This window comes from Desmodus rotundus, chromosome 5, assembly GCF_022682495.2.
Source record: "Desmodus rotundus isolate HL8 chromosome 5, HLdesRot8A.1, whole genome shotgun sequence".
Taxonomy (NCBI): domain Eukaryota; kingdom Metazoa; phylum Chordata; class Mammalia; order Chiroptera; family Phyllostomidae; genus Desmodus; species Desmodus rotundus.
Window position 1 is genome coordinate 82,680,758 of NC_071391.1, and position 14,850 is coordinate 82,695,607.

The 14,850-nt window shown below is 38.1% G+C and overlaps 2 protein-coding genes across 4 annotated transcripts in view; one reads left to right on the forward strand and one right to left on the reverse strand.

Annotated features, from left to right (window-relative positions):
- Positions 1 to 14,850, forward strand: part of TEX12 (testis expressed 12) — a 68,128-nt gene that overhangs the window by 27,371 nt on the left and 25,907 nt on the right. The gene's annotated exons all lie outside the window — the stretch shown is intronic.
- Positions 4,844 to 14,850, reverse strand: part of IL18 (interleukin 18) — a 78,189-nt gene continuing 68,182 nt past the window's right edge. For both annotated transcript variants that reach the window (XM_024570739.3, XM_024570738.3), the window contains exons 4-6: positions 10,376 to 10,510; positions 8,730 to 8,863; positions 4,844 to 5,238 (exon numbers count right to left, since the gene is read on the reverse strand). In XM_024570739.3, the coding sequence (XP_024426507.1) occupies positions 5,017 to 5,238; positions 8,730 to 8,863; positions 10,376 to 10,510 (491 nt within the window). In that variant the 3' untranslated portion in view covers positions 4,844 to 5,016. The remainder of the gene's footprint in view (positions 5,239 to 8,729; positions 8,864 to 10,375; positions 10,511 to 14,850) is intronic.

Sequence of the window (14,850 nt, forward strand, 5' to 3'; positions counted from 1 at the left end):
ATAAAAAGTTTATCAAACTGACTTGTTTTTAAAATAATTTTATTAAGGCATAATTTATATACTGTAAGTGTACCCGTTTTAAGTATACAATTTAATGATTTTTAGTAAATTTACTTAGTTGTTCAACCATTACCATATCCAGTTTTAGAGCATTTTCTTCTCTCCAATATCTTTCTTATCTGTTTACAATTAATCCCTCTTCCCACCAGAACCCTGGCAAACATGAATTCACTTCTCTGTAGATTTTCCTTTTCTGGGCATTTCATATAAATAGAATCATGTCATATGTAATCTTTTCTGTTTGGTTTCTTTCATTTAGCATCTTTTTAAAGTTCATTCACATTGTAGCAAGTATCTGTATTTTACACTTTTTTTTATTAGTATTGGTATTCCATTATGGATATACCACACTTTGTTTATCTCTTCACCAGCTGATGGGTATTTGGGCTCTTTCCACTTTTTGGCTACTAAGAATAATGCTGATATGAACATTATTGTACGAATCTTTGTGGAAACATGGTTCATTTATCTTGAATAGATATGTAGGAATGGAATTGCTAGCTCATGTGAACAATTTATGTTTAACTTTGTAAGAAACTGAAAATCTTTTCCAAAGTAGCTGTACTTTTTCACATTCACATCAGTAATGTATGAGAATTCCTGTTTCTTAACATTTATGCTACTTGTTATTGTCTGTCTGTATGATCATAAACGTCCCGGTGGCTAGGAAGTGGTGACTCATTGTGGTTTTAATTTACATTTCTCCAAGGACTAATGAAGTTCATCTTTTCATGTGCTTATGAGCCATTTGTACATCTTTTTGAGATATCTTTTACCCATTTAAAAACTGAATTGTCTTCTTACCAAGTTGTAAGAGTTCTTTGTATATCCTGGATACAATTTTTTTCTTGCCATATATGTGATTGACAAACATTTTCTCCAGTCTGTGTCTTGCCTTTTCCTTTTCTTAATGATGTATTTTTTTTCTTAATGATGAATGTAAAGTTGTTTCTAAAAATTTTTTAATTTTGATATAATTAAGGATTCACAGGAAGTTGCAAAGATAGAGAGGTCCTATGTACCATTCACCCAGTTTCACTCCCAGATTTTTCATTTTGATTAAGTCCAGTTTATTAGTTTTTTCTTTTATGGACCATACTTCTTGGTTGGGCCTAAAAAAATCTTTGCCTAACCCAAGGTCTTGACATTTTCTCCTGTTTTATTCTTATTAAAATTTAATAGCTTTACTTTACATTAATGTCTCTGATCCATTCTGAATTAATTTTTGTATAGTGTTAGGTTAAGTTCTGGGTTCATATTTTTAGAATGCGGATATCCAATTGTCCCAGCATCATTTGTGGAAAACCCTCCTTTCTATCTTCATCAAAAGTCTTTGTCAAAAATCAGCTGGCCATAAATATAAGGATTTATTTCTGAACTCAAAAATCTATTCCATTGATCTGTTTATGCTTATGTCAGTACCAGAAAGTTCTGAGAACTTATATTAAATTTTAAGATTAGGAAATGAAAGTTTTCCAACTTTGTTCTTTTTCAAAGAGTTTTTGCTATTCTGTCTTTTTGATTTCCATGTACATTTTAGGTAAAATTTATCAACTTCTGCAAAAAATCCTGCTGGAACTTTGACAGAGATTAAGTTGAATCTATAGATCACTTTGGAGAGCTATCATCTTAACGATATTGAGTCTTCCAATCAATGAATGTGGAATGTCTCTCTACTTATTTAGATTATATTTAATTTTCCTCAGCAATGTTTTGAAAACTTTATTATACAAATTTTGCACTTCTTTTGCTAAATTTATATTTATATCTCTTAGTAATCTTGTGAATGGAATTGTATGTTCTCATATGCAGAAATACAATATATTTCCATATATTAATCTTGTATTCTGCAACCTCACTGACCTTCTTCAATTTTAATAGGGGTTTGTGTGCATGTGCACACATGTGTATCCTGATCTTCTACATAAAGAATCATGGTGTCTTCAAATAAGAACAGTTTTGCTTTTCTTTTTATAATCTAGATGCCTTTTCCTTTTCTTATGATTGTACTGGCTAGAACTTCCAGTAGATTGAGTAGAAGTTGCAAGAGTTGACATTCTTGCATTATTTTTTCACCATTAAGTATGATATTAGTGGTAGGTTTTTCACAGATGCCCTTTTTTTTTCTTTTTTAAAAAATATATTTATTGATTATACTATTACAGTTGTCCCATTTCCCCCCCCACTCCACTCCCTCCTGCCCACCCCGTCCCTCCCACATTCCCCCCTATAGTTCATGTCCGTGGGTCATACTTATAAGTTCTTTGGCTTCTACATTTCCTACACTATTCTTACCCTCCCCCTGTCTATTTTCCACCTATCATTTATGCTACTTATTCTCTGTACCTTTCCCCCCCTCTCCCCCTCCCACTTCCCTATTGACAACCCTCCATGTGATCTCCATCTCTATGGTTCTGTTCCTGTTCTAGTTGTTTGCCTAGTTTGCTCTTGTTTTTGTTTTAGGTATGGTCGTTAATAACTGTGAGTTTGCTGTCATTTTTACTGTTCCTATTTTTGATCTTCTTTTTCTTAGGTAACTCCCTTTAACATTTCATATAATAAGGGCTTGGTGATGATGAGCTTCTTTAACTTGACCTTATCTGAGAAGCACTTTATCTTCCCTTCCATTGTAAATGATAGCTTTGCTGGATACAGTAATCTTGGATGTAGGTCCTTGCGTTTAATCTTGGGTAATGTAATTATGATGTGCCTTGGTGTGTTCCTCCTTGGGTCCAGCTTCTTTAGGACTCTCTGAGCTTCCTGGACTTCCTGGAAGTCTACTTCCTTTGCCAGATTAGGGAAGTTCTCCTCCATTATTTGTTCAAATAAGTTTTCAATTTTTTGTTCTTCCTCTTCTCCTTCTGACACCCCTATAATTCAGATGTTGGAACATTTCCAGATGTCCTGGAGGTTCCCAAGCCTCGCCTCATTTTTCCGAATTCTTGTTGCTTCATTCTTTTCTAGTTGGATGTTTCTTTCTTCCTTCTGGTCCACACTGTTGATTTGAGTCCCAGTTTCCTTCGCATCACTATTGGTTCCCTGTACATTTTCCTTTGTTTCTCTTAGCATAGCCTTCATTTTTTCATCTGGTTTTTGAACAAATTCAACCAATTCTGTGAGCGTCTTAATAACCAGTGTTTTGAACTGTGCATCCGATAGGTTGGCTATCTCTTCCTTGCTTAGTTGTATTTTTTCTGGAGCTTTGAAGTGTTCTGTCATTTGGGCCTTTTTTCTTTTCTTTTTTTTTTTTTTGTCTTGGCGCATCTGTTACTTTAAGGGGCAGAGGCTTAGGTGTTCCCAGGACGGGGTAACGCTGGTTGCTGCGCTGTGACACTGTATGTGGGGGAGGGGCTGAGAGGGAGCAATGGCGCCCGCTCCACTCTCCACCGGATTTCAGCCACTCCCTCGGCTACCCACAATCAAACTGGGCCCCTCTGGTGCTGGCTCCCAAGTGGGTGGGCCTGTGCACACTCTAGGCCCCTGTGGGTCTCTCCAACGACGTCTCCTGTGAGGCTGGGAGTCTCTCCTGCTGCCGCCCCAACCCCCAGGGGCGTTTTCAATCAGAGGTTTGAGGCTTTATTTCCCCGAGCTGGAGCCCTGGGTTGCACGGTCTGCTTCGCTCCCCGCCATTTGTTTGGTTTATCTGTGCGCGCATGTGGGGCCGTGGGGTGCTACCAGCCGCTCTGCCTGCCCCACTCTCCGCCACTCTGAGTCCGGCCCTCTCGGCCTATAGGCGGGAATGTGGGGCTGCAGGGTCTGCTAGTGGTCAGACTGCCTGCCCTGTTCGTCCCACACTCCGCCAGTCTCCGTCCGCCACGGCCACGCGAGTCCTCTCCGCCCAGGTGCCCGTCTCCGCCCCTCCTACCGGTCTGGATGAATGTTTATTTTTTATTTCCTTGGTGCCAGACGTCCTTGCCGTTCGATTTTCTGTCAGTTCTGGTTGTGCGAGGAGGCGCAGTGTGTCTACCTACGCCACCATCTTGGTTCTCCTCCCACAGATGCCCTTTATCACATTGAGAAAGTTCTCTTCTTTTTCAAGTTTGTTGAGAATTTTTACTATGAATTGGCTTTTGTCAGAGGCTTTTCTGCATCTACTGAGATGATTGTGTGGTTTTTATTCTTTTTTTTCTTTTAAATTATATTTTATTTAAAATATTACAGTTGTCCCAGTTTTTCCCCTTTTATGTTTTTTATTCTTTATTAATATGATATATTACATTAATTGATTTTAGAATATTAAACCATTTGCATTCCTGAATTGAATGCCACTTGCTCAGAGTGTATAATCCTTTTTATGTGTTGCTAGATCCAGGATCAATCTGAATTTTAAAGATGTCCTGACTCTGGCAGAAATAAGTCAACTAAAGTGGTGTCTTTATAAAATCTTGATGGTATATATTTTTTAGTCCTCATCGAAGGATATGCTTATTGATTTTAGTGAGAGAGAAAGGGCGAGGGGAAGAAAACATCGATGTAAGAGAGAAGCATCGATCATTTGCCTTCCGTACACATCCCAACTAGGGATCGAACCTTTTGGTGTATGGGGTGACACCCTACCCAACTTAGCCACCCAGCCAGGGCAAAATCTTAATGGCTTTAATGATATTCTTGACAATTAGAAAATTCAAATATCGATATCTTTCAATGTAACCCAAAAGATTCAAAACACTTCTATTGAGTATGATCTATGTTCCAATTTATAATTTAGAGTGTGTTTTCAAACCATGCATTCTTTTTTTTACATTATGCAAATATTTTATTCATCCAGATAAGGGGGAGTCAATTCAATTTTGTGAAAGTTTATTATTCATTTCTTAGTAATATCTTTTGAGATTACTATACATTTAATTCATCACTACTAATTCATTAATTCATCATTAATTCATTATAGGTTCAAACTTACAAACTTTCTCAACCACAAAAACTCAGGAAGTTCAAGCTATGCAGTTTTAATAGCTAGTTCTTGTTTTGAACAGTGAACATTACAGATTCGTCCCCATATTTGTCCTTTTCTTTCAAAATGAGTTTGAAAAGATCATTCTCCTTTTTACAAGCTAGAAAGTGCCCTTTGTATAATGAAGACTCAAATTGTATCTTATTGTGATGTCCCGGAACTCTTCTCATAAAGAATATGATGTCACTTCCTTCATCACTGATACTATCAGGAGGAATCATTTCCTATAGAGAAAAAAGTATTAATTTTTTAGGACGTGAACAATTAGAATATGTACAGTTTATTTTAAAGTATATTACTGCATAGAACTAAAGTTTGCATTATCATGAATTAAGATAAAAATCTCTGAATATAAAAATACTGATCTCTCCTCTTAATTCTTAATCTATTCGCCTTGTCCATTTGGGTTTTCCTACCATGAAATACACATTCAGGTCTAGGTCTATAGTTTTTCCATGTTTATTAATCATATAGCTTCCTTCTCTCTTTTTCCATTGAGTGAAGTTCCTATCTGCTGAAGATGGAGTTGGTTTTAGCAAAGACCACAACCTTTCTGGGCTAATGTCTGTTCCTGTCTTTTCCAGCCATTTAGAACTAAAGACACTGCTAATCTCCACCCACAGGCCTAGCCTAGCTGTAGTTTGTGAGCTAACTGTGAGAGAGGCAGAAATGACAGGAATCTTAGCTGCTTCCTTCCTTCATTGGAGGCTAGAAGTGAAACTTACTGTAAATAGACCCACTACAGCTGTTCTAGGGCTAAGTCCTTGATTCCTGTATAACTTTGCCATAGTGGCTTAGTCAGCAGCCTTTGACTTTTCCCTACCACGTACTCCACTTCCATAGTAGTCCTGAATTTCTATGCTGAAAGTAGTCTTTGACTGGGCTCTGCCCTGAAAGGCCAAATTCTTACTTAAAAAAAATTTTTTTTGTATTGATTTGAGGGAGAGGCAGAGGAAGGAGGAGAGAGCGACAGAGAAACATTGATTTGTTGTTCCACTTATTTACACATTCATTGGTTGATTCTTGTACATGCTGTGATCAGGGATCAAACCCACAACCTTGACACATCGGAACAATACTCTAATCGACTGAGCAACTTGGCCAGGGCAAGGTTAAAGTCTGATTCTTGTATCTTTCGGACACAGAATAGGGTTTTCTCAAAAATAGCTAGATCACTTGAAACTATAGTCCTGCTGATCACCTAACTGACAGTGTTGCTTACACTCTTTTATTTATTATTATATCATACCTATTTTTCAAGAGGGACTAGAAAATCCAAGGACCATCAAGGTTCTTTCCATGTTGATTCTGGAACCAGCAGACATTTGAACTTAATTTTGACCCCACAGTAGCAAGAATTCTCATGATCCTAACTAAGGACTGATGGAGAGACCTCGAGATCCAAAATATTAATAGCATTCCAGCTTCCTCCTACAATACCTGAAAGAAGTTTGGGTACTTCCAAACTTCTCAGTCAATTATGGAATTTATAGTCATAACTCTTAACCTTTGTCCTTTATCAACAAGTGTGAGTATATTGATAACAGTATAAACTAGTTGTCCCACAAACATATGTTTCTACAGCTCTCTATTGTATCCCAGAATTTAGGAAGAGATCTTAAGCTGGGGAGCCAATTTGGTACTAACCTACTCAAATGTATAAGTGAGAAATAGCCCTTAGCCAAAACTTCAGAAGCTCTAGAAATGTTAGAGGGAGACAAACCTGTTAGCTCAAACCTAGCATGAAAAGTTGTAGTTGAAAGTGGGGGTACAGATAGGCATTTCAGAACAGGGGCAAGGAAATCCTGGGACAGTAGCTTTCCTTGGTTTTGGTGTTGTTTATTCTTAGCCATCACAGGGAAAGTGCACAGTAAATGGATGTGGAAACAGTTCTATGTAATGAAACTTGAGTGCTCCAAGGGCCTGAGGGATTGTTCACATCAGGAGGGGTTGAATATCAACCCAGAGAAAGTTAAGCTTCACCTAATATCGGTTTCCCCGCCCCCCCCCCCTTTCCCAAGTGCATTAGCAAGTTTGAGAGAATCCAGACCATGCCTAGATGTGTATACAAGAAATAGACACTAACAGTAACTTATTGAAGAAATCTCTGTTGGTGTCATGAAGGTTCTTACCCAGAGAAAACAGGGGTAACCATAAGGACTTAATAGCTAGTAACCAACACAGAAAGGTGAGCACATAATTGGCAGCCAGTTGTGTTTTATTATCTAGTAGAATTTAGTCTATATTTATAATCACTGCTAAGATCTTTGTTAGTGGGGGAAAAATGAATTAAAGAACATGAACTAAAACTACCTCTTTTCCTTCCCTCTCTCCCTCCTTCCTCTCTCCCACCCTACCTCCCTTCCTCCAACTAATATTTACTGAGTTCCTTTCAGAAGCAGATCTGCTATGAAGCTAATGAAGCTTAAATGTCAGAGCAACCCCCTCCACCCCAACATGCACAGGTCTCTTCTAAAGCCCCTTCTTTTCTTATTCTAAATAAATTGTCGACTTTATTCCTTTGGTAATTTTATATTCGCTTTCTTTAAAAGGCCTGCCCGAATTGTGTAAGTTTCAGGCTTCCCCAAACCTGGATTTGCCCCAGTGCTTACTATATGCCAAGCATTAATTCCATCTTTTTAAACACTCCCCAGGCTCTCTCAATAATAATCCACTTATAGTTCAGGCTTATCCCAGACTCTGAATCTGCCTCTGCAGCTGAATTAGTTCTCCTTTACCCGACTTGGCTTGAGCTTGGCCATCTCCCTCCTCCCCTTCTGATTTTGTTGCTGAGGAAGAACATGCTTAATCCTCTCCACCCTGGCTGTCCATCCCTAGGCCTGGAAAGCCATTATGATAACTAAGCTTCTTGCTTGTCAGGACAGAGAATGGGGACTAAATTGTCACCCAAAAGGGTGGCTCTCTGGTCAGAAGGTGATGGCTAAAGGATTTGTTTGGAGGCTGTATTTGTGGCATACATAATGATTTTTACTTGGACTATATTGTAGATTGGCTTTTTCCTCCCTCCCAAGTTGCTCCTTGGCATGTCCACTAAGGTCATACTCTAACTTTCAGTTCCCACAGCAGTATTTTACTGGCAAATCCCCACTCAGAAACTCTTCAAGAGAAAAAAAAATGGAGAATAGAGGAAGGAAAAGCAGTGACCAGAAATAGTTTATACATGGCTTTGAGATACATTATACCATTGCTTTTACAGCTAATCTTGTTAATTTTATTCACTTAGATTTACATTAAAAATAACATACATCAACTGAAAGCTGAAGGATGCAGCTGAGAAGCAGAAACAAAAAAAATTAAGGGTTAAAATATTATCATCATAATTCACAAAATATATAGAGGGTTTACAGAAGGATAATTAGTTTCATTTTGTTTAGGAAACCTTATTTGGGAAAGGTATGCAATTCTTAAATAAATATAATAATTCATATATGCATTCTATATTATTATTTATTATAGAGTGATTATTCAGAAGAATCAAGTTATGAAACAAAGGTTATACTTCTTCCCTATGGCCGACTTAGAAAAAGTCTGATGTTACAACAGATTAAAGAGTTGGACAATTTTTAGTAACTATTTTAACGGTTATTTGTGTCTTGCCATTCTTGTTCTAGACAAAAAGTTGAACTGAGGATATTTAGGTTTTTTAATTTTCCATATACAAATATGACTAAAACAAATTTAAGTTCAGTCTTACCTTAAAGGAAATAATTTTGTTCTTACAGGAGAGAGTAAACATTTTATTACACTTCACAGAGATGGTTACTGCCAAGCCTCGAGGGAGGCTGTCTTTATACATATACATGATAATTTCAGTCCGGGCTGCATTACCTGCAGTAAACATCAATAAATGAGAACGCTAGTTACAAGAACTTTTGCAGATCAATATTTATGAAAATTAGCCAAGGGGTAATCCTTAGTAGTCCCGTTACTAATCCCACACTGAGATTCAGCCAGTTAGCTGAGACTATACACAGCTGCTCACATATTCTTTAAAACACACTCAAATATGTATTACAATACAAAAGCAGCAAATTTTGAGTGCTTAAGAGACATTCTGAATTCTAAAAGACTGTATTTAACTTTTAAATGCTAAAGGGAATAATAAAAATCTATCTGTTAAGGTAAAAATTTAGGATTTTAAATTTTTTATTACCATTTGGTCCCCTTTCACCCCCCAGCCCTGAAATCACCACAGTGTTGTCCATGTCCACAAGTCCTTTTTCCTGTTTGCTCAATCCCTCCAGCCCCTGCCCCCCCACACCCCCTTAGCTGTCACCCTGATCTCTGTCTATGAGTCTGTCTCTATTTTGCTTGTTAGTTCAGTTTGTTCATTAGATTCCACTATGAGTGAAATCATATGGTATTTGTCTTTCTCTGACTGGCTTATTTCACTTAGTATGGATGGACCTGGAGAACATTATGCTAAGTATTTTTCAAGAGTACATATTCACTGTTTCAACTCTGCTTAAACTCTGATATTTGAATTCATACCTTGGAAAGCACAGTAAACTTATTCATTTTCTAAAGCACTCTAAATTTCTGGCAGAAGACAGACTTATTTGAAATGCTTGTGTATTTGTTTTTAATTCTGAGTTTTGAAAATGCGATTAGCAATTTGAGCTATAACCAGCAGATATTAAGAATCCAACTCTATAGAGATCTTATACAGTTAATGAAATTGCAATGAAGGAATTGTGATCCAAATATAGGCCCAGAGTAGCATGACCCCTAGCAATATCTTTAAAAACATTTTTAAAATTCAACTTATTGGGGTAACATTGGTTAATCACATTACATAAACTTCAGGTGTACAATTTTATAATACATCTGTATAGTCTATTTTGTGCCCATCACCTGAAATGTAGTTTCCTTCTAGTCACAACAAATTCGATCCCATTTACCTCCTTTGTCCTCCTCCCAACCCCTGGTGATATCTTCATTGTATCAATTTTTCACCCCAACTAAAAAATTTGGATCCCTATAAAGTTTCTTGTAAGTGAAATTATTACTATTGCTATGACTTTTCATTTAAGCACTAGGCCTGTAATAGGAAAATGTAAGCAGTAAAATGGAATAAGTAGCTTGTCATTTCTATGTTTGTAAACATATATTTTTAAAAGATTTTATTTATTTATTTTTAGAGAAGGGAAAGGAGAGAGAAGAGAGGGAGAGAAACATCAATGTGTGGTTGCCTCTTGTGTGCACCCTGCTGGGGAGCTGGCCTGTAACCCAGGCATGTGCCCCAACTGAAAAATGAACCTGTGACCCTTTGGTTCCCAGTCCTGCACTCAGTCAAATGAGGGACACCAGCCGGGGCTGTAAACATATTTTTAAACATACCTTCACAGTCAGCATCAGTCATATCTTCAAACAGAGGGCGGTCTTCCGGCGAAATGAAGAGAACTTGGTTGTTTATATTTCGTATGATTGACAATCTAGATTCGAGCTTGCCAAAGTAATCTGATTCCAGGTTTTCTAGAATACGCATTAAATCTCATTAAGAATAAGTTTTTTTCTAAATTTACAGGCAGGAATATTATATATTTCAGTTTTCAATAACTACTAAAACAATTTTCTGCTACAGAAGCAGCTAAGTTTTACGATGTCTTTTTTTTTTCGTTGTTGATCCTCTTTATTGCAAAAAAGAAAACCAAAAAACAAACATCACGATGTCTTTTAACCCACTTCCAAGGGCACACCTGTTTCTTGTTATCACCCAGAACTATTCTACCTCTGAAATTTTAAATTCAAATATTCTGCTTTCTGATCAAAATCTCCTCTTCTAGTTGTTTTATACTTTCCTACACTTAACTGAATCCTCATCATTCTAAAAAGGCATTTCCTCCCTATCTAACCATCCTGTCTTCCCTTCATTCTCCATGCAGTCTGGACCTTATTGTTCATCATTTTACCTACACTTTTGCCAGTCTTTCAGTCCTGAACTCATTTGTTCATTTGTCTTTCTACTACAAAATTCCAAACCTGGCTGCTGAGTAAACAATTATACCATTGCGCAAACTGGTGCCATTCTAAACATATCAATTGTCAATACTTTTTTTTTTTTTTACAGTTCAGCACCCTCTTCCATGGGCCATAGCTATAATTTCAAAACTTCCTTACTCGCCTCAGAATCTTGACGCCGTCACCTTTGCGTTCACTTTCAGTAAGTGATTTCTTGCTACTCTACTTACAAATTTAAGTGTGGCACCACCAGTTATTTCCTTTACCCCTCTTGTCCCAAGGGGGGTAAAGGAAATAGAAAAGGGTGTAGAAAAGGTGTCCCTTCTGGTATTCAAGGCTAACCCTAGCTGTGCTCAGATGGAGCTTCTCTGGAAATCTAGTAAATCTTTACTAATCATCCTCTGTCCTCCATTAACCTGGAAATTCTATTTTCTTGATTTTTTCCTAAAGAAACAAACAGGAAGGACTTCTGATCAAGATGGTGATATATGTAATCATGGCTCGCTGCCTCGCACAACCACAACAAAACAGCTAACATACAGAACAACCATCACTCAGACTATCCAGAAATTGAGTTGAATGGAAGTCTGACAACTACGGAATTAAAGAAACCACATCCATCCAGTCTGGTAAAAGGGGCGGAGACATGGAACACGGTGGTTCCACATCCACATGTGGTAGATAAAAATTAGGGAGGGATATCTTGGGAGCGAGGAGTCCCAGCCCCAACCCATGTTCCCCAACACAGGTATCCAGTGCCAGGAAGATAAGTTCCCACAACTTCTGGCTGCAAAAACCAGCAGGGGTTGAGTCAGTAGAAGAAAGAGTCCTAAGCAGTTTCCCTTAAAGAACCCACACATAGACTTATACAGACGCACTCCCTTTGAGACCCAGCACCACCAGGCTAGCTGCTAGAAAGGCACCAGTAGCACAGAGAGAGGAACTGAAGTGTCTGGCATCAAAGCAGGAGCTGGGGGAGAATTCTCCCAGACAGAAAGGGAGGCAGAGGCCATTGTCACTTTTCTGAGCCTTCCCTCAACAGAGCCACAGAACTGGCAGGCGGGTGCCATATCTTAGATTCCATCAACCTTGCTAACACTGTTTGCCCTGCCTAGAGATCTCCTGAGACTCCATCCCACCCAACTTACAGGCCCACCCTAACTGTTAACTGTGACTTTTCCATATAAATGGTTAGTCTAGGCTCATGCTTCACAACTTCTTAAATCCTATCAAGCAAGCAACAGCTAAGTGGCACCAGGCCTGGCTCTAGCAGCAGCCATCCTAGATTCACAACTTGGCTTTGCCTAGGAATCTTCAAGCACAGCAACAAGTGTAGCCATCTCAGATTGCTTTATGGCTCATGTAGGGTGGCTCCAGGCAGAACACAGGTGGGGCTGACGTTGGCCTATACTACCTGGGAAACCCCAGAGCCTGCATACCTAATGAACAGCTACAGACCACTTTGGAAAACCACCACCCTGTCCCTGCATAGCTGATCTTCCATAGAGGGCAGAGGTTGGTGGTCAGTGGTCACAGACAGTCCTTGCAGCTGACTGACCTGGGTAAATCTCTCCCATTGACCTGCCAACAACAACCAAGTCTCAACTACAAGAGGGGGGTGTACTCAGCCCACACAAAGGATGCACCTTGAGTACCCAGCTTGAGTGATAGGGGAGGCTGTGCTACTGGACCCTATAGGACACCTACTACATTAGTCCACACTACCAAACAGGGAGTCATAGCAGCTCTACCTGATACATAGAAACAAACACAGGGAGGCTGCCAAAATGAGGAGACAAACAAACATGGCTCAAATGAAAGAACAGGTCAAAACTCCAGAAAAAGAACTAAACAAATGGAGATAAGAAATTTATCAGATGCAGAATTTAAAACACTGGTTATAAGGATGCTCAAGGAATTTAGTGAGGACTTCAACAGCAGAAAAAAGATCCAGTCAGAAATGAAGGATATGCTAATTGAAATAAAGAACAATTTACAGGGAAACAACAGGAAAGTGGATGAAGTCAAGAATCAGATCAATGATTTGGAACATAAGGAGGCAAAAAACAACCAATTAGAACCACAAGAAGAAAAAAGAATCTAAAAAAAATGAGGATGGTGTAAGCAGCCTCTGGGACAACTTCAAGAGGTCCAATATTCACATCATAGGGGTACCAGAAGGAGAAGAGACAGAGAAAGAAATTGGAACTGTATTTGAAAAAATAAATTTCCCTAATTTGGTGAAGGAAATAGACATACAAGTCCAGGAAGCACAGAGAGTCCCAAACAAGATGGATGCAAAGAGGCCCACTCCAAGACACATCATAATTAAAATGCCAAAGGTTAAATATAAAGAGAGAATCTTAAAAGCAACAAGAGAGAAGCACTTAGTCATCTGCAGGGGAGTTCCCATAAGACTTGTCAGCTGACTTCTCAAAAGAAACTTTGCAGGCTGGAAGAGATTGGCAAGAAATATTCAAAGTCATGAAAAGCAGAGACCTATAGCCAAGATTACTCTATCCAGCAAAGCTATCATTTAGAATTGAAGGACAAATAAAAAGCTTCCCAGACAAGAAAGAACTAAAGGAGTTCATCATCACCAAACCACTATTATGTGAAATATGGAATTTTAAAGGGACTTATTTAAGAGAAAGAAAATGAAACTATGATCAATAAAATGACAATAAATACATATCTATCAACAAGTGAATCTAAAAAACAAACTAAGCAAACAGAAAGAACAGACAGAAACATGGATATGGAGAGAATTGTGATGGTTGCTGGATGGGAGGGAGGTGTGGGAGAATGGGTGAAGAGATGAGGGGATTAAGAAGTACAAATAGGTAGTTACAGAATAGCCATGGGGATGTAAAGTAGCGTATAGGAAATGGAGTAGCCAGAAAACTTATACTCATGACCTGCGGACATGAACAATGGTGTGGGGACTGCCTGAGGGAGAGGGGGTTGCTAGCTGGAGGGGGACAAAGGGGGACAAATTGGGACAACTGTAATACCATAATCAATAAAATATAATTTAAAAAATAAAAAAAGAAACAATCAGAAAAACATGTAAATATTTCTCTACAAGAATGCATATGGGAGTACTGTTAATAACAATAAATTGGAAACAATTTAAATGTCCATAAATGGGGGTTGAGTAAATAAATTTTGATATGCTCTTACTATGGAATATCATAAATTTAATGTAACTGTAATTATTCATTGCCATGGAAGGATGTCTATGTGTATTAAACTAGAAAAAGAAGTTTAGGTATAGCATTACACACACACACAGGGGTGGGTAAAAGTAAGTTTGTAGTTGTGATACAAATAATAATGCACTAATTAATAAACAATAATAAAAGAATAAGCTGTTTTATGTACTCACTACTGTAAACCTACTTTTGCCCACATATATATTTACAGTATAGAAATATTATGTCAAAATTGTAGTAATGATTATTTCTAAGTTTTTTAATATATATATTTTATTGATTATTATTACAGTTGTCCCATTTTCCCTGCTTTATTCCTCTCCACCCTGTACACCCCTTCCCACCCACATTCCCCCCCCTATAGTTCATGTCCATGGGTCATACATATAAGTTCTTTGGCTTCTACATTTCCTATACTATTCTTAACCTCCCACTGTCTATTTTCTACCTAGCATTTATGCTACTTATTCTCTGTACCTTTTCCCTCTGTCTCCCTCTCCCACTGCCCTGCTGACAAACCTCCATGCGATCTCCATTTCTGTGGTTCTGTTCCTGTTCTAGTTGTTTGCTTAGTTCGTTTTTGTTTTTGTTTTAGGTTTGGTTGTTAATAACTGTGAGTTTGCTGGCATTTTACTGTTC